Genomic DNA, 26,148 nt, shown 5'->3' on the forward strand with positions numbered 1-26,148 from the left:
AATTTTTAGAAAAGATAGGGCTGATAATCATGGAGGAGTTCTTTTAGCAATAAAAAACACTCTTATAGCAGAAGAAATTACCTTACCTAACTCAAAAAATATAGAATCAACATTTTGTAAAATTAATACCACCTCAACATCCCTAATAATAGGCAGCATTTACAGACCACCAAATTCTAGTTTAGAATACATGCAGGAACTATGTAATCAGATTACGACACTTAAAGAGACAAATAAAAATGCAGTTTTTTGGATTATGGGTGATTTCAACCTACCTGATATAAATTGGAAAACACTAACCATAGATAAACACCAAAACCTTAAGGACATAAATGAGCTTTTCATAGAAACTTTACACAACCTAAGTTTAGATCAAATCATTAAAAAGCCAACTAGATTAAACAACACATTAGATCTCTTCTTAACCAACAGACCTGGATTAGTAGTTGATTATGATATTATCCCTGGTCTATCAGACCATGAGATCATAAAAATACACAGTCAGATAAAAGCAGTAGCAAATACAAAACCCAAAAGAAAAATCTTACTCTGGAATAAATGTAACCTAACACAACTACACCAAGCTGCATTAAACTTTCAACAAACATTCTTATTAGAAAAAGACATTAACCAACCAGTCGATGACCTCTGGAATTTCATTAAAAACCATCTTAAAAGCATTATAGAAAATCAAATACCAACTAAATACACATCAAACAAAATAAATAAATGCTGGTTTAATAATAGACTAAAGAAGCTTTGTAAACAGAAGGAAAACCTATATAGAAAATTTAAAGAAACTAATGCAGAAAGAGTTTACAAAAAGTATATAAAAATTAAACACTTAACCCAAAAAGTAAGCAGACAGCTGCAGAGTGAATACATAAACAATGTAATATCTAAAGACAACAACAAAAACCTATGGTCATACATTAAGTCTAAGAAAATGGAAACAACAGGCGTAGCGCCATTAAAAGATGAACATAACATAATACATAATGATAATGAAACTAAAGCAAACATTCTAAACAAATACTTTGCATCAGCATTCTCAGCCCCAGGAGACAAAGACATATTACTGAATTTGAACCAAGTAGACAACATAGAAGATATAGTAGTACAAGAAAATGGAATTCAAAAACTATTAGCCAACACCAAACCAAATAAAGCTTCTGGACCTGATGGTATTCCAGCTAGATTACTCAAAGAACTAAGTAATGAGCTAGCCCCAGTGTTCAAAATACTCTTTCAGGCTTCACTTAACCAGGGCAGAGTACCAAAGGACTGGAAAGAAGCTAATGTCACCCCCCTATTTAAAAAAGGAGAAAAATCTGACCCAGGAAACTACAGACCAGTATCACTTACCAGCATCACATGTAAAATCCTAGAACACATAATATGTAGCAACATCATAAACCACTTAGACAAACATAATGTCCTCACACCATACCAACATGGCTTTAGGAAATATAGATCATGTGAAACACAACTAATAGGACTAATTGATGATTTTTCAAAAGGTTTAGATAATAGTGAACAAATAGATGCTATCTTACTAGATTTTTACAAGGCTTTTGACAAAGTTCACCACCATAGTTTGCTTAAAAAATTAAAATATTTCGGCATTAATGGTCCACTGCATCAGTGGATTAAAGACTTTCTGATAGGGAGAGAACAAACTGTAATAATAAATGGCTCTAAATCAACACCGATAACAGTAAACTCAGGTGTACCTCAAGGAACAGTCTTGGGTCCACTACTATTTTTAATTTACATAAATGATTTACCAAATTGCATTAGTTCAGGAACAAAAGTCAGATTATTTGCAGACGATTGCATAATATATAGAACAATAAAAACAACACAAGACACAGATATTTTACAAAGAGAATTAGATGAATTACAGAAATGGGAATCAAATTGGAGCATGTCTTTCCACCCAGAAAAATGTCAGTTGTTAAGAGTAACAAAAAAACTAAAACAAATTAATTCCACTTATCTTATTCATGGCAAACCAGTAACACAGACTAAAAACGCAAAATACCTAGGTGTTATAATAAATGAAAAACTATCATGGAATCCACATATTGATGAAACTACAAAAAAATCAAACAAAGCATTAGGATTTATTAAAAGAAATTTCTATAAATCAAATAAGAACATAAAACTAAAATGTTATTTAACCTTGGTTAGGCCAATAATAGAATATGCATCCTCTGTTTGGGACCCCTCAACTCAAGAAAACATTAAGAAACTAGAACAGACACAAAATAGAGCAGTGAGATTCATAACAAATGAATATTCACATTTGACTAGAGTAACACCTTTAGTAAAATCACTAAATTTAGAAAGCGTTCAGGACAGAAGGCTCAAAAGTAAAGTAGCAATCATACATAAAACACTGAACCATAATCTTCAAATACAAAAACAAAATTTAATAAAATACTCTGAAAGACACAAAGATAAAGGCACATTCCTCGTCCCATATGCTAGGACAAATTTGTACAAATACTCCTTCTTCCCTAGTGCTATTAGAGCATGGAATGGGTTGCCTGAGCTAGCCAGGAAAACCAGTGACTTGGCAGAATTTAAGTCATTGGTTAATATGCATGACTAAATGCATGACGCGTAGGACGTAATCATCTTCTTTTTTGAAGTAACGTCTGTATTATATAAGATAAGATACTAGCTCGTAACCACTTTGGACAAAATTTAGTTTCGCCATTATAACTTTCAATGAAGAAAAATATTAATTTAAATTTCACTACAGAATGGGAAAGTATATATCTTGAACGGGTATTTCACATGTAGGCCTTATTTATTCAAGAGTTTAAAAAATATATATAATCAAGAAAATGTTTTACATTACCTTCTTAGTCTATGAAAATGGCTGACAGAATATTGTAAATTATAGTAGATTTTTACATTCGCTGTAGGGACTTAAAAATGTTCATTTTTTAAACAATCTAACAGTAATTAGTTATAAAGAGTAAAATAATCGCTCTATCAATTGTCTTTTTTTTTTTTTGGTTAAAGATGAATTAATTCTACCTACCATAGAATTTAATGTCACATTCTTTATATGAATCAGGTTCTAATTGCACACTCCATTTTTGTATTGATGAACTCTTGTGTAATATATTTCTCCAACCGATTTTTGAAGATAGTATTATAGAAATGTTGTAGTAATCCTCACTAATATTACGTGTATTAGAGATGATAGTATTAGGGATTTTTCTGTTTTCATAAATGCAATTAATTTGTTGATGCTCCACAGTGCAGGAATATATTTTAGAATCATTTGTAAAAAATTTAAAAATCATTTTCGAATCTTTGTTGACTTTATTTCCACTCACAGATGTTTTGATGATTAACTCAGCATTCTCTTGTACAGGAGGACACTCTAAGAAAAATGAATCTAAAAGACAAACAAGAAAAACATTTTTAAAAATATTTTTAAAATAAAAAAAGCTTAAATAACGCAAAATTGTATTAATTATTAGTAATTACTTTTTAACATTCATTTAATTATAAAATTACTAAAATTCGACTAAAATAATAATATGTATGATTACAAATATTTTAAGCAATTGTTTTGTTCGCCGAACCTGGAAAAAAATGATTTTTTAATTCTTATATATATATATATATATATATATATATATATATATATATATATATATATATATATATATATATCCGTTGGTCTACAGGGTAATGTAAATAGCCCTATGCCCAAACCTCCTCCTTTCTCAGCTGGGTTTGGAACGTAAGCCAAATTTAGTCTTAAGATATTATTTCGCAAAAAAGTAAGTTTTCAAGTCGGTCGTTTTGCTATTAATTGCTCTCCAAAAGATATACATAAACTGTTAAATATTAGGTATGACCTTTAAAGCCGATTTTAAATATGTGTTAATTTTGATTCTTGATTCCCTAAAAATGTTTGATTGTTAAAAAATATTGTATTTAAGAATTTAATGATTTTAGCTTTCTCAAAACGCAGTTATTGTATCACTTATCTCAAGTAGTTAAGTGGGTAGAAAGAAGGAGTTATTTGTCTAAATATTACCTTGATTGCTTTTGTAACTGCATTAATTTTTAAAAAGGACAACCCTGTCACCACCTCAAAGTTGATATCATAAAGTAGATATCTTTTTTTTATATTACAGGTGTAATTTTAACTCATGTATCTGACGATGAACGCTTTTAACCTTGAGCTATTCAGTTAATCATTTAGTAAGAGCAGTTTTTGTAGTCATTATATATAAGAAGTTAATAGAAGCCAGTAATTGTAAGCAGTCATTATAGAGTTGTTATAAAGAATTTGTTTATACTTGTACTATATTATATTTGTCAATTATTTCTATAAAGCAAGGGTGTGCAAATTACGGTCTCGGTCCTCCTATAGAAATCTGGTGTGCCCACAAAATATTCATATAAAATGCCAATATATTAAAATTTAAATAATTGTAAATATCTATAGAAATTATTGAAAATTCTGATTCTTATCACTTATGATGAAGATGCGAAAGAAAAATTATCTCTAAATGTTATTCAAAAAAGTTTAAAGTAAACAAAGATTATTCTTATCGGCAATATTTCGTAACATTCAGACAAAGAAAGAAACTCACGCCTGTATTTATTAAATGCTATTGTAAAATTGTGTTAAAATTGGTGGTCTTCTACGGGGGCGCTATCGCCCCCTGGGGGACGTTTTCGATATTTTGGGGGGAGCTAGGAGTCAAAGGGGCGGTATGAGGGCGATTGGCACAAAAAGGGGTGATAAGGGAGCGCTGGGCATAAAGGGTAAAAGAAGAAACTATAGGTGCACTGAAACGAAACTAATTTTTAAATTCTTCTAAATTAACGCTGGCTAACAAATTAAAGACAAATAATAGTTAGCTTGCTTCTAATTTAAGAATAAAAAGAGTGTTAGAATTTTAGTTCGGGAATCCCATTTTCTATTTTTTAAATACTTACTATTTGCTGTAATTGGAGGGTAACTAGTATCTTTAGATCTTGTGCGCACTTGATAAACTAAGTAGGTTTTAGATTATAGTGTATTTTATCTACATATGTTAATATATTGATATATAAATGTTAATTTAAAAAACGTTAAAGCTAACATTAAAATAGAATAATTTAACCTTTTTTTAAACAAAAAACATTGATAAAGTGTTACGAAAACTCGCTTGTATGTAAATGACAATCTCATATATTTTTTAGTGACTTGCTACTAGATGAAAAATATTTTCTACTTTGAGATACGGCATTTTCATATAAGGCTATGAAACCAAGTTGGCTTCACTAACATATAGCAATATCCGAAAAATAATTTAAGAATATTCATGAACAATTATAAAATGTACTATTAAAACAATATTTAAAAAAAAATTAAAAACGCAAAGCAGGATATGTTTTAGTGCCCACTTAGAAAAAAAAAATGCATAGCTTTTTTAAAGTCTTATGATATTGTTTGAAAATTGATTAAAAATTAAATTATTTTTTTATCAAATTTATATGTTACACAAAAAGACGTTTTTTCTGTTAGTAATGAAATATTATTTCAAAATTGTCTAGTTATGATTTTTATGACGACATATTGGGAAACAAGTGGTTGGACGCTATAATGACTTCATAAGTAATATGGAATAAAATAACACTATTCCCCTTGTGAAAAAGTTTAGCCAGCTATTTCATTTCTATTTGATTCTTATTATAAAAATTGTAAATAAAATACAAACCCATGCAGAAAATAACCTCAACTTTCAACAGTTTTGTGTTCAAAGACTCTTGTAGTAAACTGATGTTAACTGGATTTCGAAAGGGGTTTACTATTGCTCGTTTTGTTAAGCTCTTAAATACAATTTGAGAAACAGGAAGATTCAATGGTTTGCAAAAAAAAAATGGTTTTACATGGTTGGCATCTAACGCAAATGAATTAAACGAACCTCCGACTTTTTTTGCTAGGAAAGAGATTGACTTTCATTGATTATATCATTTTTTCTTTTATCGAGATATTATATCTATATTAAAAAGTTTTACAATCTCACATAACTTGTTTTTGACAAATGAAATACTGCCTAAGGACACCGATATCTATGCAAGTCACATAACAATGCTCTATGAAGAGATTACGATTCGCTTCTAAAATTAAAAAAAAAAGACAATTATTAAACATCTGTTACTGATGTTCAAATTGAGTTGAAAGAAAAAAATAGATTTACAAAATTATGTCTTTAGTGAAAAAGAATGTCAACATAGGAGGCACACAGTGAGGTGGCAAGGGTGGGGGGAAGCGGTAAGAATTTAAAAATCCCCTCTGACCCCCACTTGAGAGGGGGCCCCAAATGAGTGTTTTTTAATTAATTAAATTAAATACAAAACAAAAAGGCAGGGGCCCCCAAAGAGGTCATGCCCCCTGTCCCCCAAACCATGGAAAATTTATAGCTACGCCCCTGTAGACACAACAAAGTTGTGGCTGCATTCAAATTTTTCAGTTAAATTCTAAAACGGTGGTCGAAAATCTATATATATAATTCTCTTCTTCCCTCAAAAGTTTAAACAAGAAGTAAAGGAAAGATCACTCTCTTATTTCTGCGGATAGTCCACGAGAAAACACAAGAGTAGTGTCCACACTACGGATGGCTGCCTGAGCGCTGGACTGTCGTTTAAATTTATCAAACCCTGCCCGCTCCCATCCCCCTTTGTTCTGTGGAAGGTTTGGACTAGAAAGTAAACTATCTTTAACTTTAACGGAACATTCGAAAAATTGTAAAACATTTTACAAACAAACATTTTACAAACACTAAAAAGCAGCGCCGGACTTAACCATTGTGACTTAGAAAAGTCATGGAAAGAGATTAAGTAATCTACTATGTAGATATATGTAAATATCAGGGCCGTACTTAACCATTGTGGGGCCCTATGCAAAACGGATTTCGCGGGGCCAAGTTTGAGTAGGGAAGCGGACAATAAGTGAAATTTAAGAGTTTGTATTAGAAAATTAATTCGTCTAGCATTTTATTCATTCTTTACTACGCACAGAAATACTTTACGAGTCTGGCGTGTAGCGAAGTCATACAGTATATCATAATAATTCTGTTTCCTACATAGATCACGCTCAATAGCAAGAATTACCAATGTTTCAATCTATCTTTGAGAAATGTTGACCTCAAGTAATTCTTCATTAGTTTGAAGCGTGAGAAGATTCGTTCACCAGATTACACTATTACGGCTAATGCATAATGCCATTTTTATATATTGCGTGTAAGATTGGCATTTATCATATTGAATAACACCCCAAAATGACAATTTTTGTCTTTATATTTCTTACATTAAAATAGGAGTTTTTATCGGCCCTTGTAATCTGTATGTCAATCTGTCCGTCATTTATTTAACATCGCTACTATTTTATTATCTTTAGTAGGTTGTTCCGGATTTTTTTTTTAATTGTAATTTTCAAAAGGTCGAAAAATTTAATAAATGGTAATTCTACATTTTTAATTTTTTAATCTTAAAAAGGATGGTCATTGATTTTTAAAAACTGATTATAATTAAATTTCATTCTGTTACTAAAATGTCAAAGTCTCACTATGGGTATTTTTTTTATTAAAAAACACTAACGAGATATTACCCGCTGCCCACGGGTCTTAACTTGCATACTGTTGATGTAGTCACTGATATAGTGCATTAGAAACGATTAAAGAAAATAATAATGTTATAAGTAAAGTGAATGCATGAATTCGTGTAATATAAATAGCTAATCAACCTAAATCAATTTCTTAATGAAAACAATGACTTGTGTATAGATCTATATTTACAAGCGCACGATATCAAGAATATAGAGTGGCCCTCATGGTAAACAAATGTATGTAAAAAAATTTTAGGACACATTTGAAGGGTAATTAATTTAAATATAAAAGAAATAAAATATATTTTAGACATTCATTTGTTAAAGTATAAAGTAGATCTGTCATCTTAGAATTAGACCAAGATTTAGAGTTGGGCCTAGCAATCTTATATGTATGTGCAAGCGTGGAGCCTTCGCTCTGCATATGCATGACCTTTCCCTCTTGTCTCTTTTAAACATGTCTATCTGGATTCTAAAGTACGTCAGGACGTCGAAATTTGCAGATATAATGAACACATTTATGTAAAAATGCTTTGGATAACAAATTTAAAGTTTAATTTTATTAAATGATAAAATCAATAGACTATATTTTGTATTTTCGTGTGTCAAATTAAAAAAAATATCTGTGCTAAAAAGAGTTTAAAAAAATAGATCTAGATCCTTTCGGTCTAAACATGGTAAACATGGCAAAGATCCATGAAATAGTAATACTTTCATAGAGTTGAGGGTCTTAAGTTTGTTTTAATGCTACCATACATACGTCACGGCTGCAGTTAGTAACCAAGGAAATTTTATTTTATGACAATATTCATCAAAATTGTTCAGACAGTAGTGATGGCTATGATGAACCTATACATACGCCTTAATTTTTATTTATGAGTCTTAAATGTGAGGAGCGGAGCGGTAAAACACTTGATTTCAACACAAGGGGTCCAGGGATTTTTAATATTGGAATGTTTTGGCACCTCTGAGTCCACCCAGCTCTAATGGGTACCTGACATTAGTTGGGGAAAAGTAAAGGAGGTTGGTCGTTGTACTGGCCACATGAAACCCTTGTAAACCTCGTATGACCTTTAACATCATCTGCTCTATAGACCATAATGTCTGAAAGGGAACTGGTCTTAAATGAATACTAGATTGTTGCAAAACCATTGTTTTACATATTCACATTTAATTTTTTGTCAAAAAAAGTTGAAAAAAGGTTATTATTGATTATGTCTTTTTTGTTGGTGTTGTTTTTGTTGTTGTTAAATTTATCTAGATAATTTTTAAAAAAAATATTAATATTAACTGATTGTATTAAGTCGCTCACTAGACATATTAAGATTTAATTTTACATTTCTTGCCAAAAGTAGAAAAATGTCATTATCAATTACAGTTTAATTTATTATTATTATATCATTAATGACAATAGCTTGTTGGAAATCCTCATGTAATAATTTAAATTTAATATTATACTTTATGCATCAAAAGTGTTATTATTGATAGACAATAGTTTTTTTAGCTGCGCCCAAAAAGTGTATAGACGCTATTAGTTTTGTGCGGTCCGTCCGTCAGTACCGTTTAGATCTCGTAAACTAGAAAATATATTGAAAATCAAACATCATGATATTTTGACAATTGAACGTTCTGATGCAATGGCTACATATTTATCTTCTGAAAGCAAACAAAAATATATTTTAAAATCAACTATGCAAGCATTTTTTTTCATACAAATATACCATTTTAAAAAATTATTAAATGTTTATAGTAACAAACACGGGACATTATTTAGTAAGGAATATAACTACGTACCATATTTTTAACATAGTTATGCAGACTGTTTTAGATTTTTTGGAGATTTTTTTTCTTTAAAATTATATTACTAAGTTTAAAAAATCTGTCATACAAACTATATATTCACACGATATTTTTTACTTTTATTTCTAAAGAGAAACAAGAAAACACAAACTAAAAATCGGCCTCCGAAGTTGTCCACCTAGAGACTTCACCAGGAGTCGAACACGGGACTTCCGGTTCCAAGTGTTTTACTCCTCAGCCACATCATCTCCATATATTCATTTAGCGTACAGTTATATTTTTTAAAAATAATAATTAACCTTATCAATACATTCAAAATTTACAACATGTTACATGTAATAAAGAGAAACTAAAAAAGATTTATTCTTCTAACAAAATTAGATAAATTGGCAACACAAAAAAAAATAATTCTTGACCTACTTTAAACTACAATCATAATGTATTTTTATGTCTATGGCTACAATTGTGTACAAATGACTTAAGACTTCCCCCTCGCAAATAAAAATTAATATCTCCATTGTTATTTGTCATACAAACTAGACATATATATATCTAGATCTAGACCTAGTTTTATATTTAAATTTAGACTCAAGATCTAAGTCTAAATATAGAACTAGATCTAAGGCTAGATCTAGATCTAGAATCTTGATATAGAATCTACTATATCTAGACTAAACTCGTATAAATTTACACGTTTAATCTTAAAATTACTAGACCTAAGCCAATGTTATGATCATGAATAGTAAGCCTTTTTAGCTACCAGAAATGGTGTACTATGCTGTTGATATCCGATTCATTTCTTAATGTGATACTATTGTTTACATACCAGCAGTGTTGTAGCTAGGGTGGGAGGGGGGGAGGAGGGGGATAATTTTATTATCCCCCAGGGCCTCAACCTAAGGTAGGCCCCCAAATGAGTGTCCTAAATTTGTTTTTAAATAAATTAAATAGTACATCACTGTCATGTAATCTTGCTTTTCACGTTGTTATATCAGTCAGTGACCCTGTTGTATGTATTCCACAGAGAGTAGTATTACTTTCCGTGCGGTGTTATTCTCAATTTCAAGGAGTAACATGAATAGCGCTGACTAGTGCTTTGTTACTTTCAGAGAGTAGCTTGTTATATAGGGCAGTGTTTTTCAGCATCCTTATCATTTAAGAAGTATTCTGATTAGAGCACTGAACACAAAGGAGACTTTGAACGTGTCGAAGAAAAGTATCACTATTTAGATGATTCATACAAAGATACAATAGAAGTGAAAATGTCTCTTGATGAGAGAAGTAGTGCTGAAAAAATTATTGGGGAATACCCTTTTACGACAGTTAGAGAAAACATCTGAAGTAAGTGATACAGATGATGAGTTAAGCGATGGTCTTCCAAAATCACTTTCTCCAGAAGTGAAAGAATATATATTTAAGTACAAAGACTTCGGATATATTGAGCCTGCAATTTTATCTGAGGATCTGCGAGTAAAGATTGTGTTAAAGGATAGCTTATTTTTCCAAAACAAAGATGAACGGTATTGTTTCCAGTAGAGTTTACCCAAAATAAATCAAGAAGTATGACATCAAGGTTCACTAGAAAGCTTCCAACAGGAGAAATAAGCAACCGATCTTGGCTTCTCTTCTCTCCACACTTGGGATGTCTTTTTTTGTGTGTGCATGTTTTCGTTTTTCTGAGACATCAGAAAAGAAGTCTAGGCATTGAGTAAACCAGGAGATGGTTTCACCAAATGGAAGACACCTGAGAGACTGAAAGAACTTGGAGGAGTCCTCCACAGAAACGCTTTTTTGAAGTGGAAGCTAGAAGAAGAAAAGCTTAAGGCAGAAAATGTTGAACTGTCACATTTGTTTCATGAAAACATTTTGAAAAATCAGCAATATTGGAGAAATATTCTGAAGCGTTAACAACAACTATTAAGTACTTAGCAAATAAAACTCAAGCTTACGTGGTCACAACAACAAAAAAACTGAATTCAACAAGTCCTGGAAACTTACAAGCATCTTTGAAATGTCTTGCAAAATTTGATAAAGTTAAGAAACAACACATACATAGAATCAAAAATGGGGAAACATAATATTTGTTACCAGAAATTCAAAGTGAGTTAACAATCTTGATTTGCAAAAAAAAAAGCTAGGAAATCAATTGTTGGGAATGTCAAGCAAGTTTGTTGCTTTTCTCTGATGCTTTATTCCCCCCCAGATGTTTCTCATCAAGTACAGTATCGCTAATAGTTTGTTACTTGAATGTTAATAATTTCAAAATGAAAGAGTCATTTGTTGTTTACTTTAAAATTTTGAAACCTAATGGACAACATTATGAAGAACTTGTTCTGAAAATTCGAAAAAGACATTGGACTGAACTTTTATTTGTGCAGAGGTCAAACCTATGATAACGCAGCCACGATAAGTGTCTGTCTGTCTCAGACATAAATCCAAAGGCAACTGTTATAATCACTCTCTAAGCCCGGTCATCTCTTTATTCTGATGAGATAGATTCAGCTATTGTCACCTTTTATGAAAACTGTACATGAATTAATAACGTTTTTCCAACTTACCCCAGAGATAGGCCAAACTGAAAGAAGCTGGAGACGGGAGTTTACTAAGTTTAAAAAAGGAGAGTAATACAAGGTGGTCCGCAAAAGAAAAAGCTACGTCGGCAGTTTCCTTGCATCTCGACAAAATCATCAAACTGATGGAGAAACTTTCTGAACCTTAATTTTACTGATATAATTTACCAATTATAATATAGGGCATAGGCGTAGCCAGGGGGGTTCTTAAGGTTAACCCCCCCCCCCCGAAATGAAATCCGACCCCGCAGGGGTGGATCGGAATTTAGTGCTTGATTTTTTGCTTTGATTTTGCTTATTTTAGTTGAGATTATAATACTACACCATCACTTGCCCCAGCACAGCCATAGGGGTTTTCGGTTTAAAACACCCTACCAGGGGGTTTTGAGTTTAAAATCCCTTACCAGTGGGTTCGAGTTTTAAAAAACCCTACCAGGAGGGTTTAAGTTTAAAAACCCCTACCAGGGGTTTTTGCAGTTAAATCCCCCTCTTCTATAAAACAAAACAAACAAAAAATTCAAACGACAATCCCTTAATTCCAAGAGCACAGTTAAGAAAGATTTTGATTTTAAAACCCCCTCCAAAATTTACGATAAACCCCCTCTTCAATATAAAAAAAGCAAATTACACACTCAAAATTCTATGAGCGTAGCCAAAGAAGTTTTAAGTTTACCTCCCCCCCCCCCCCTTTAAGTAGGGTTTAAAGCTAAAAAAAAGCCTCTTCAATACCCGGTATTAAAAAAAAGCAAATTACGCACTCAAAATGTTATGAGCGTAGCTAAATGGGTTTTGACTCAGTTTTGAGTTTAAACACCCCTTCAGCGGGGTTTGAAGGTAAAAAAATACCTCTTCAACATTAAAAACAATACAAACTAAACACTCAAAATGTTATGAGTGTAGTAAAAGGGGTTTTGAGTTTAAACCCCCGCAAACAGGTTTGAAGCTAAAAAATACATCTTCATTGTAAGAAAAAAAGCAAATTACTCACTAAAACACTAAAATTATTTGAGCGTAGCCAAGACAATAGAGGGTTTAGAGTTTAAATTCCTCTCCTACAGATGGCTTTTTTTAAAAGTTTAAAACCCCTACAGATGGTTTTGAGTTTAAAATCCCCCTACAGAGCGTTTTTCTTCAATATTATTCTAAAGCAAACTACAGTTACTAAATTCTATGACCGTAGCTAAATGAGGTTTTGGAATTAAAAAAAATAAAAAAAATCCTGAGATTTTTTAGTTTAAACCCCCCAACAGATGATTTTGACGATAAAACTTCCCCTTTCGATATAAAATCTAAAGCAAACTACACTCACTTTATTCCAAGAGCGTATTCAAGAGAGGTTACACATTTCACCAGTGGCGGGGCTCCATTAATAAAGTGCAATGAATAGTCATCTGCCAAAACTGAAAAACACTAAATGTGGCTCAACAAAGATAGCTAAGACAGCTCTTATGAGTTAGTTATAGAGATCGGGTCTAAATCAAGGAAATCCTATGCCGAACTGGGAGTTGACACCTTAGTAAGATTGTGAGCGTCGCATGAGGTTTGCGGGACATGTTCTCCAACAAAATGAATTACGCATAAGAAAAGTTGCGATGACATCCTAGTACAACTTGTCGCCACACATTCATGGAGGTCCTTAGATCAAGTAGAAAGAGGCTTCAGACATTACCAGTGACAGATTTTTGTGGAAACAGCTTGACGGCAAATGTTCCGAACGGCGCGGGAGGGTCTAAGTCAGTAAGAATAGCAGATTAGGTTTTTAAAATAAAACTTTTTAATAGCAGGAAAATGCAGTGTAGATACCTCAGAATATGCATTTTGTTGGCTTTCAATACCAGAAATAGCGCTTGGCGGCGGGGCTTCGCCCCGCGCTGGGGGAGCTCCTAGCGCTACCCCAGACCCCCTTGCTAGTAATGGCGGGGAATCTACAATTTTATGGAAACAGCTTAACAGCAAATGCGCCGAACGGCGCGGGAGGGTCTAAGTCAGTAAGAATAGCATATTAGGTTTTTGAAATAGAACTTTTTAATAGCAGGAAAATGCACTGTAGATACCTCAGAATATGCATTTTGTTGGTTTTCAATACCAGAAATAGTGCTTGGCGGCGTTGCTTCGCCCCGCGCTTCCCCCAGACCCCCTTGCTAGTAATGGCGGGGAATTTTTCCACTAACTCATGGAAGAACCTATTCTAGGGCACAATAAATGTCTTCCGAAAGAATGAAGGGTCAGAATGCAATAAAGATTATGTACACACACACACATAAATACATATAATTTTTTTTTCGCGGGGGGGGGGGGTGGATTTCACCCCCCCCCCGAAAAAAAATCCTGGCTACGCCCATGGTTGAGACTATTTTAATTTGATAATTATTCAATAACATCAGTTTGGCTAGGTTCATATTTAGCTTCAACTTCACCAAAACCCTTAGTCTGTTGGACCATAGTAGCATCACAGAAGATCTGTCTACCGTCTTTCTCCATTCCTGTCTTTGCCTTTCATAGAGTTTTATTCGCTAAAAACCCGTTCATTCATTGATGTTATCTTCCCATCTTTTTCTCTGACTTCCTCATCATCTTCTTCTTGGTACTGTTCCCTGAAGAAAAGTCTTTGCGAGTCCTGAGGACATTATAAATGGCCATAGACTTTGATTTTATGTTTTTTGACAGTAGTTAGCAGGTCCTCGTAGGGTTCCATCGCTGTATTAATTTTTATTTCTAATCTCCTTATTCGATATGTGACCTTTGTAAGTGACACCTAGGATTTAATAATTCTCTCAAAACTATCAGCTCATCAAATACATATGGATATTAACAATGTAGTAATAATAATAACGTTAATAAATCTTCCTATCCTGTGGAATCGTTAGTCAAACAACAAAACTAACACTTTCGACACGAGCACGTCTTTTCTTTTAGTATCTTTTGTAGTTGTTGACATTTTGTAGTTCAGTCTTTAACATTCTTCCTAAAAATTTAGAAATCTATTTCATAGCGGTCAGTAAAATCAAAATTATGTTTTTAATATTCTGTGCAAATAGGCGGATGCGATGAGACGGCCTCTAAGTTTGTATGGCAACGCTACTCTCAATGTAATCTTTTTTTTTTTTTTTACGAACAGATTAAAGTTACACGTAGGCAAATTACTACTTTGTAAGCTATTAAATATTACTGTTTCATAACGCTATTATTCTAATGTTAGTACTTACAAAAAGTAATATTAGGTGAGCTTATTTATGCACTATGAAATTTGTGAGTTTTTTCTTAGCTTAATAATGAAGTGAGTACACAAACTAAAACAATAATTAAAAAACGCATTGTCTTACCAGAAAAAACAGTATCCATATTCATAAAGAAAAACAGAAAAAGTAGACTATTAAGAATCATGATCTTCAATAAAAAAAAATAAATTATAAAACACACACACACACACATATATATATATATATATATATATATATATATATATATATATATATATATATATGTACGTGTGTGTGTGTTTGTGTGTATATGTGTTTCTTTATTTCAAAGCTTACTAGCGTGATCTAGCCAGTCATCTAAAACAAAATAAAAGTATAACTGATGTTTAAATAAGCTAAATGTCAATTATCATGACAGTGATGTGTATTTTCGATGTGTACTGCATAAGTGGTTGCAAGTAGCTTTTAATGGTAGTAACTTGTAATTAAAAAGGATGTATATATATATATATATATATATATATATTTATATATATGCCCTACATGTGGCAAGATATGTAGGTCGCATATTAGGATGCGTAGCCACGGGAAATATTGCATTCCTCATTAATCTTCTCACTCACTCACATAATAAAACTATTTACAATAGCTACAGCACTTAAAATACGGTGCTCCAGTCCAACATTGATTCGCAACGCCCTACAGACCGACAACTTCCTTTACCTCTAACGACGATAGCTAGGATCGGCTCCAAGGGCGGAAAGGCGACACTCTTTACCATAGCGCAAGTCTAACACCCTGAAACGAAAAGAAAACCTAGACCTAGCGATGTCGCTACACCAAAGACCTTTCAATAGCGACCCCCATACGGAACGCTCAGCCTACTTAATACAACTATGTAATTACGTACCCTTACAACGGGGAACCAACAAAATCAGCTACCCAGCCAAAAAAAAAAGGTCTCTCTCTCTCTCTTTCGGGAACTAAGGGTGACGTATATATATATAATAATAAATAGTAATAGTAATAAATAAATAGTAATAATAGTAATAAACCTGGTGGTGGCACAGATGGGGGTAGTGGTGTGAGTGTTGTCAGCCGACGCTAATCGCCCCAGGCCAGCGCTAGACGAGCGGTCAACCGTGACGAGTTACGACGGTCGGCCGAGACGAGTGTCAACATGATGGTTCGGGAAGGATCGACGTCGTGAACAGAGCTCAGTAGCGTCACGAGAGTTGTAGTCATCTGACCACCTAGAAACGTCGATCGGCATTCTGTCCTGTTCTAGAAGGACAGTAGGGACTACAGCACAATTCAACGGTGTGGTTCTGTACGGAGCATTACGACGGTTCAGTGCGGAGTACTGTCAAGTACAGTTGAGACGACTGGCGTCTTGATCTTGATCTGCGATCGAGTCCGACACAACAAGCCTAGTGTGTGAAGTCGGTCCTGGACTGTTGAACCCAGTGCAAGCCCGAAACGAGACGGAGAGGCCAGTGCAAGAGTTGATACGGCGGAGAGATATTTGTACAGTCTTGTGTTACTCTTGTTGAAGACGAGCATAGATGCTGTACTTGTTGGCCCGTGTCAAAACTTCCTTGTTGGTGACACGATCCCTCCAGGAGATGCATACTATGTGTCGCAGGCAGAGTAGGAGGAAGCTATTTAATTTGTGTTCTTGATGCATGTAAGTTGCCCAGCTCTCACTGCATATATATATATATATATATATATATATATATATATATATATATATATATATATATATATATATATATATATATATATATATATATATATATATATATATAATTCTTTTTTTAATATTAGGGACCCAAAACCTATTTTCTAAAGTGGTCACGCAGCTTATTTTTTTTTTTTATTTACTTGGATAGAACTCGCTGCTCTTAGACCGAAGATTCCAAATTTATGCCTATGGCTCAAACACATAATAAAAATAAGAAAGTTGCACATTTTTTTTAACTCTTTTTTTTTTGCCTTCTAAACTCGTGTATTTAAAAGACATTAAAACTTACTAAAAACATTAATGTGCACACATAGAGCAAGCTCCTTTAAAAAAAAAAAAAAACTTGTCAAAAAAGGAAGGTGAAAAACAAAAAAAAATGTGCATTTTCAAAAGTTTGTAACAAAAAAAAACTATAAAAGCTACATGCATGCAATATATGTCAGAATGCATAGAATTTATATATCTTAAGAAAAAGTTACTTGATTTAATATTTTATTTTAATATTTTGATGTACATATAAAAAAAATAGCGATGGTTAACTAAAACTCTAAAATAAGTTAAACTTTAATGAGCTAAAAATGTTACATCAGTATAGCAATAAGAACATATTTTATACCATATTTTAGATATTTCTAAACTTTACATAGATTTATTTAGATTTCTAGACATAATGATCTACAAAGCAAATCAGCTCAATGGCATTTTTTTGTTCTTATTGAATCTTGAAACTCTATGAGCTGATTTGATAAATTGAAAATCAGAACCTTCTTTCTGTGCAGAAAATGTTTTAAACAAGGCTTTTTTTTATATTTGCAAAGCTGTATTTTTTTAAAAAATAAAGCAGAACTATTCCAAACGCCTAATTTTTGACATATGCGTTGTCTTAAAAAAGAAGTCTGCATGATAATATAGGATATAAACTGTAATTCTCGGGCTATTAAATTGCACCATAGAGACATCACTTTCATGTATTTGTCATCAGTTCCATTATCATTATGTAGCAATTTACAATGGTAAGGTTGCATAATATACAAATATTACATGAAGTTTTATTTTTTTTGTTAAATTCATAAATTATTAACCAAAATAAACTCCTTCAAAGAATATTTAAAATTGTAATAAATTTAATATAAAAATATTTGTACATCTCTTTTCCAATGCTACTGCGCTGTTATTACAATCTCAGCCATCAAGTAGTGAGAAATTTGCCATATATATATAGAGAAACATTTAAATTTATAATCTTGCATCAGAGCAAGTATCTCAATGACATGTTGATCAAAATTTAAAGATTCATTTTTAGTTAACTACTTTTCATATGTTCTTCTCAATTTAAGATTTCATTTTGATTTTAACTTTCAACACATTCAACTTAGTCACTTTTTTCCTTCAACATGATCAACCTCAGAGACTTTTATGTAGCTTAAATTTTTTAGATGTCAAAGTTTCAAAACTTTAAAAAAAAAAAAAAAATTAAAGTTTTTAAAATACTTTATGTAGATTTAATTATTTTTGAAAGATAAAAAAATAATTAGGTCCTAAGATTATTATTAGCGTCCCCCTAAAGGGGAAATAACGTTATTAGTTTTGTTTGGTCTGTCTGTTTATCCTTCCGTCTGTCCGTCCATCCGACCCGTTTATATCTCGAAAACTAAAAAAGGAAATGAAAATCAATCGGACATCATGATTATTTAGATAATTCAGAGTTCTAATGCAAGGGCTACTTTTTTTTTTATTTTTGAAAGTGAACCATGTGGATTTACAAATTATATAGATAAGCTATACACATGACAACAATCTGAATCTAAATTACAATAAATATGGGCCAGATATATATAGATTTATATGAGTTTTTGTTTGTTTGTTTTACATATTTCGGATGTTCCTTCAGAGTTGAAGATAATTACTGGTCTAGATAGGCCTATAGTAGATTCAATAGCAAGAAGAAATTCTTATTAGAAAAAGACATTAACCAACCAGTCGATGACCTCTGGAATTGCATTAAAAACCATCTTAAAAGCATTATAGAAAATCATATACCAACTAAAACGACCCTACATAAAATAATTAAATGTTGGTTTAATAATAGACTAAAGAAGCTTTGTAAACAGAAGGAAAACCTATATAGAAACTAATGCAGAAAGAGTTTACAAAAAGTATATAAAAATTAAACACTTAACCCAAAAAGTAAGCAGACAGCTGCAGAGTGAATACAAAAACACTGTAATATCTAAACATTATAATAAAAATCTATGGTCATACATTAAGTCTAAGAAAATGGAAACAACTGGCTTAGCGCCATTAAAAGATTAACATAACATAATACATGATGATAATGAAACTAAAGCAAACATCCTAAACTAATACTTTGCATCAGCATTCTCAGCCCCAGAAGACAAATACATATTACTGAATTTGAACCAAGTAGACAACATAGAAGATATAGTAGTACAAGAAAATGGAATTCAAAAACTATTAGCCAACACCAAACCAAATAAAGCTTCTGGACCTAAAGGTATTCCAGCTAGATTACAGATTATAGAAGCTAGACTTAGATTGAGACTTAGATCTTAATCTAGATCTAGAATTGGAGACTGTGATCAATTTCTAGATCTAGACTTGGACTTAGATCTTGAATCTAGATATCTAGATCTAGATTTAGATTTAGAACTAGATCTTAAATTAAGTCAGATACAGACAGACTTAGACTGACTTAGACTTAGATCTAACTCTAGATCTAGACTTTAGACTTAGAGACTGAGATCTATTTCTAGATCTAGTCTTAGAGACTTCGATTTATTTCTAGATTTAGGCTTAGAATTAGATACTGAATCTAAATTTAGAGCTAAAACTAGGTCTAGATCTAGGAAGTTTTACATGAAAGTCTACTTTATATCAAACTTAAAGCATAAGGAAAGGTTTAAAATGTATTGTTCATTTAAATATGTGTTTCCGTAGTGTAGTGGTTATGACATCTACCCAACACGCAGATTGTCCTGGGTTCGAAACCCAGCGGAAATATTGAGTATTGTTTTTTTTTTTAGTGAATACATATGTCTGCATTTTTTTTAGTCACATCCTTTAATTAGATATACATATTTTGATGATTTTTTAAAGTATATGTTTTTATATTGTGTTCTATCCTCTACCAATGTTCAGATCTTTCCATATGACCACTTTGGGGGCCGATTTTTATTTTGTGTGTCCTAACAAACTAACTTTGTATCCTTGTTCTATTTATTTTTGGAAAATTAATAATTAATATAAATTGTGTCTAAAGTCTAAAATATATCAAGTTTACATAATAAAAAGGCTTGTCCGAAGATTAGTGAGGAATGCAGTTTTTCACGTGGCTGAGCAGCCCCACCTGTGACCTACTTATTTTGCCACACCATAACAAGCATAAAAATTATCCGCATGTGATTTAGATTTTTCTTTTCGCCGTCTGCTTTTGTCTTTGGCAGCATATTTTCTTTTGGTCTCAACTGTGTATTCCGCGGCCTTCGTGAGTGACCTCCAGCAGTGTAGTTCTGAGGCCGCATGCAACCTGGTGCTCTCTTCTATTTCAGCCTAGAAAAGTTGACGCCTAAGATGGTCTTTGAAGCATTTCCGTTGGTCGCCTCTGTTACGACGACAATTTTTAGCTCACCAAAAAAGACTGTCTTTGGCATACGTTCGTCTCCCATACGGGATACATACCCTGCCCAGCGTAACTGTCGGACAATAAGTAGTGCCTCTATACTGTCCATACCAGCGTTCGCTAGGATAGGATATGTAGTGCGGTCTTGCCACCTTATGTCCATGATGGACAGCACGCATCTTTGGTGAAAGCGCTGTGATAACCCCTTTTAGCGCACTCAAGGTATCACTCAGGACTAAACATTTAATTATTTTAATTATTCTATTTATCTTTCAATATCAGGTGACCGAGCCTCGCTCGGATGAATAATTTGTTAAGGAAGGATATATACCCGAAGTCATTTTGAGAATTTTTTTGTACCAGGTGGCCGAGCCTCGCTCTGTTAAATAATTTCGGAAGGTTATATACCCGAAGTCATTTTGGGAATATTCTTGTAATTACGAAAATGAACGATCGGATAAAGACTACTAATCTGAAGAGTTGTTTTAGTGTTCTGTTAGTTCTAATTGTAGGCCTAATTGTACATGTCGATTAAATTTAAAGTCTTTTAAGTCCTCCTACAGCCTAGACAAACTACAGCTCACGTCCGTCTTATAGTTTTACAATCCATCTTTTGCGTAAAACAATTGTAGGCTTACTATTAATGGCTTGAAAGAAAGTCTTTGCAGTGTAAATTCTCAAAACGTTATAGGTAAAACATGCACTTAGTGACAAAGTAAAATGGCGCATTTTTTCTTATTATTATTAGACTTAAATCATCGCATTAGTTTTCTAAAGAAATGTTTCCGTGGGGCACCTCTGTTACGCCAAACAATATGCTCGTTACCCATACGGGATACGTGCCCTGCCCAGCCTGACTATAAGAAGTTCATACCGGCTTTTGCCTTCCATCCATCCATCCCAGTGGTGCTATGGCCTGCTTTTACACATCCCTCCATTCAGATCTCTCCTGGGCCTTCCGTCAACACGCCCTAACTCCAAGCTTTTTACCGAGGTTTATAGTTAAATCAAAAGAGACTGCAGCGTACGCAAACTCGTTGACCGCTAGATGGATATCATGTTTAGTGTGAGCAAGTAAGGCGTAGAGAAGCTGTGTTATGACCCTTTCCTTTGTTTTGGTACAGGACAGTAGACACCGAAGCATGAACACATGGTAATAATTCACCAGCAAAATAATAATAATAATAAGGCTTGTCTTAAGAGTCCGAAAATTAATGAGGATTGCAGCTGTGACCTACATATCTTGCCACTTCCAAGGCAAGCATAACCGTTGTCCGCGGTGCTCGATTAAGATTTTCTTTTAGCGTCTGCGTTTGTCCTCGGCAGCAAATTTTCTTTTGGTCTCAAATGTGTATCCGAATTCTTTAAGTCCGACAGTTACGCTGGACAGAGCAGTATCCTGTATGGGAGACGAATCTCAGACGAACGCATACCAAAGGCAGTCTTTTTTGGTGAGCTAAAAAGTGGTCGACGTAACACCGAAACGCTTAAAAGACCAGCTTATGGCGCAAACTTGACTTAGCTGACATAGAAGAGAGCATATGGTTGCATGCAACCTCAGAACGAGACAGCTGGAGGTCACCAGCAAAATAAACAACAAAGTAAAATGTATCTACACCGCTCTACACAATTAAAGAGTAAACAACTTATTAAGCACTTAAAACACAATAACTAATCATATATCGGCACATTTAATTTCATTACTTTTCTTTCATAGTTCTATAATAAATCAATCTACAGTAAGATGGTGCGCAAATGTTTAATTAGGTCTAATGGTTCTTTAGAACTCGTTCTTGTTTGCAAAGAAATATTTTAGTGTACTGCTGTAAGCTTAGTGACGTAAGCAGCGTTTTTCCCGTTTACGTCATGGAAAATTTTCATTCATAAAACATTCTAGCCAAAATTAATTTTTCGATAATGAGCCATTTTCAAACCGATATAACGGTCGATCTCGAGTTTTCCCGATGTGGCCAATGAGTTGAGAATTTTTTTCTCACTATTATGCACATACCTTGAAATTTTAAAGAAAATCGTTAGAGCCGTTTTCGACATAAAATTTATATATATATATAAATATAAATATATATACATACATACATACAAGAATTGCTCGCTTAAGAGTATAGGATTTTCATACATTTAGCCAATCAAGTGCTAAAAACACAGTAACCACCCCTTCAATCCAAAACCACCCCCTAAGGCACTGATATCACATTTTACTTTCCCCATCTTGACACGTGCCACACAAGACTCTTGAAAAGAGTACACTTCCTCTATCTATCTTGGCAAACATCCGTTGCCCCCCCCCCCCATCCGGCAGCGGCTGATCACTTCAAAGAGCCCATTCAACACAACGCTGTTCGTCTAGCGGTAGCCAGTGTCAAGGTATAATCTCTCTTCATCTGGCCGAGTTCTGATAATCTCCCCTTCACATCCTCTGACCACTGGACAGAAGACAAAGGGACGCGAGCCTACCAATTTCCTGGTCTTTCTATTCGCGCCTTCACGCAATGTCTATCCCCGGAAACTCTCGTCTCGGTCAAGCGGGGAATTCTTTATCAAATGACGCCAGTCTACACCGACTTTGCTGGTTATAACCCACCACCCTTTTCCAACCACCTTTCCATCTTTAAATGGATGAACCTCAAAATCCGAGATTTCATTCACGCTCAAGACCTTTCTGGGGAGCGCATAGGACTCTTGCTTGAGCTCTACACATTTCGTTTCCTTTTTCTTACTTTGGATTGGTGCTTTTATTTATAGGCAAAATCCACTTGAAGTCTTAGCAACCTAACTCTGATACCAGATTTTTGGCGCCAGAACTGCAATTACCAGCCCTGCTTTCTCTTCACAAGTGTCCAAGCAACAATGCTAGCCATGGACTCGTCACTGGCTTGACTGATAGTAGCCGCAGCTGAGCTCTGCAGCTACGAACCGTTGGGCTGCAGTCGGCGCCTGGATTCACTAAGCCCATCAATAGACAGCGTCAGCCCCAGCCACACTCGTCTTATCAGTGCAGCAACGGACTCAAAGCTAAGCAACCAGCCTAATGACACTAACACCACTTGGTTCTCGAATCTAATGATGATAGACTTGTACATGTAAATACGCTAGATTACATCTAAACTATTGTACAGCATTTCACCTTGTAATTATTTCTGTACATAATTTTTATCTTATTATTTGTCGCCTGCATTATAATATGTGCCCAAGACTAACATATAGAGATGTCTGCAAGCGAGACGTGAGAGCCACAGGTATCAGCAAAAGTATGTTGGAAAACATAGCCAAAGACCGGAGTGCATGGAGACAGACTGTGCGTGCTGGGACAACCCTTGCTGAGAACAAAAAAATTAAAGCGGCCTTAATCAAGAGGGAAAAAAGAAAGCTGCCCTGTCCGCTAGCCCTGAATCAGAGACATACACATGTACGAATTGTAACAAAGTCTGCCGTTCTAGAATTGGCTTGATTAGCCACACCAATTCTGCCCCGTCTCAAGAATAAGCCAAAACCAGTGACTCATTTGGGCGCATACATTGCCTTTCGAGACAAAAGGAGCCATATATAATATTTGCCTGTAGATTATATGTGCAAGTTAGGGTTCTCAAACTATAAACTCTAAACGGCCAAATCCTAACCCACCTTGTCACAAGTGCTCAAGAAGTCTTTGTTGTTTTCTGTAAAATTGTCATGTCTCAGAGCAATATCGAAGGGTTGAGGGAACCACCGCCTGGTAGACATTGATTTTTGTAAGCAGACGGATCGATTTAATCCGTTAAACTCTCAATTTAAGACGTCCAAAAGCGCTATTGGTCCTAGCCAGACGGTAATTAATTTCCCCTGAAAGTGAGGCGTCATTTGACACTATACTACCTAGACATGTGAAGTGGTCTACCACTACCCGTGGTGGAGGCTGTCCTGGCCTGAGCAAGCTATTATAGCGCAGTGCAGGAAAGGCCATAGTCCTGTTTGCTCATATTTCTCACGGCTATTGCCAATTTCGATATACGGTGCACCCATTGCTTGAAATAAGAGGAAACCGAGCCCCATATTCTGTTTGACTGCCCCAGACTTGCTGATCTCCGCCTCGACAGGTCTAGGAAACCAAAAATTATTGACCAGGGCTTTTGCAAGAGAGTATTTAAGCCACTTAAGCCCTCACACAAATGGAGTTTGATGATGATGTTCAAGTTAAGGAGCTGGCCATTTACGATGAACTTTGCGGCCAAATTTGTTTTATTGGGTAACTTCTGGAACATGACTTCTGTTTTCCCGATGTTTATAGATAACCGAAAGAGGAGGAAGCGTTTGCAAATTCGTATACCGCGTTCTGGACATCATGCTCATTGTGAGCTAGCAGGGTGCAGTCATCGGCATTGAGAAGCTCTGTAATTACCCTCTACTTTCTTTTTGTATGGGATAGTAGTCGTTGAAGATTGAACACTTTGCTGTCTGGACGAAACCGGATGTAGATGCCTTTGTGCAATCGCTGCCTCATTTATATAGCATTACGTCAAAGAAGACAGCGAATAGAGTAGGAGCATATACACAGCTCTGCTTCAAGCTATTTTCTATTAGGAAGTGATCAGACAGATCACCTTTGTGTCTGATCTAACCTTTTAGTCCTAAATGAAACTGCTTGAGAATGGATAGGAACATAGGTAGGCACAAACCATCGCGACTGACCGTGTCGAAAGCCTTGGTGAGGTCCACAAAGGCAGCCTATAGGTTTAGGTTCTGCTCTTTGCATTTTTTCTTGCAATTGTTGCAGAACAAATATATCAGATGTGCCATCCTCCGGCTCTGAAACCACATTGGCTCTCAGATAATAGCTCGTTCACTAAACAGTGAGTTAGTTGGTCGAGCAACACTCGAGCTAAGATCTTGCCTGCTACTGACAGAAGTGCATTGCCTCGATAGTTGGAGCAGTTAGACTTGTCACAATTTTCTATAGGGATATGATTTCAAGTGGAACCACGCACTTCTCCCAGCATAGAGCGAACAAGTCTGTTAGCCTCTCGGTCAGTGCGACATTGCCCATTTTAAATATTTCAGCGGGAAGTCCATTAGAGCCAGCTGCCTGGTGTTTTTTTTGAGTTTAGATATTTCTTTCTCACTTTTCTTAAATGTCGGTGGGTTGTCGAGCTCCTCTCTCTTAGTTTCTTAGCGGCGCAGTAGTCTGGTAAGTTGGGCCTCGGCATTCCAATACCCTCTCTTTATTGTAGCCGAGTGAACATCCCGCTCCTAAGAGGGATGGACAAGGGTACTGCTTGCCTGCCACTGATGAATGAGCAGTCGGCAAGTGTAAAAGTGACAGAAATGGGTTATGTCTAGCCCCCCCCCCCCGTGGGGCACCGGGGCAACGGTTAGTAGGAGACTTACGGGTTCTCTGAAAAGCAGATAGCGCTGGACACCAACTCTAGGGTTAGTCGGGTTCTCCTGGAGCCCGGCTGATTCGCGAGTGTCTCTTTGGGCAAAGACTGGACTGACTGGCGAGGCCATCGCGGGCTGTGTCGGGTGGTCTGGTTTGCGCCTACGGGCTAGGCTCTAACTAGCCC

The 26,148-nt window shown here is 34.6% G+C and overlaps 2 protein-coding genes across 8 annotated transcripts in view; one reads left to right on the forward strand and one right to left on the reverse strand.

Annotated features, from left to right (window-relative positions):
• LOC106053398 (uncharacterized) overlaps positions 1-15,660 on the reverse strand; it is a 55,440-nt gene extending 39,780 nt beyond the window's left edge. For 5 of the 6 annotated variants that reach the window (XM_056009914.1, XM_056009912.1, XM_056009910.1 and 2 more), the window contains exons 1-3: positions 15,540-15,660; positions 15,327-15,390; positions 3,056-3,418 (exon numbers count right to left, since the gene is read on the reverse strand). In XM_056009914.1, the coding sequence (XP_055865889.1) occupies positions 3,056-3,418; positions 15,327-15,387 (424 nt within the window). In that variant the 5' untranslated portion in view covers positions 15,388-15,390; positions 15,540-15,660. The remainder of the gene's footprint in view (positions 1-3,055; positions 3,419-15,326; positions 15,391-15,539) is intronic. The other variant, XM_056009913.1, reaches the window with a different exon arrangement.
• The window catches only part of LOC106076246 (uncharacterized), a 94,870-nt gene that overhangs the window by 11,257 nt on the left and 57,465 nt on the right, over positions 1-26,148 (forward strand). The window lies entirely within an intron of this gene.

This window comes from Biomphalaria glabrata, chromosome 14 (genome assembly GCF_947242115.1).
Source record: "Biomphalaria glabrata chromosome 14, xgBioGlab47.1, whole genome shotgun sequence".
Classification (NCBI taxonomy): Eukaryota; Metazoa; Mollusca; class Gastropoda; family Planorbidae; genus Biomphalaria; species Biomphalaria glabrata.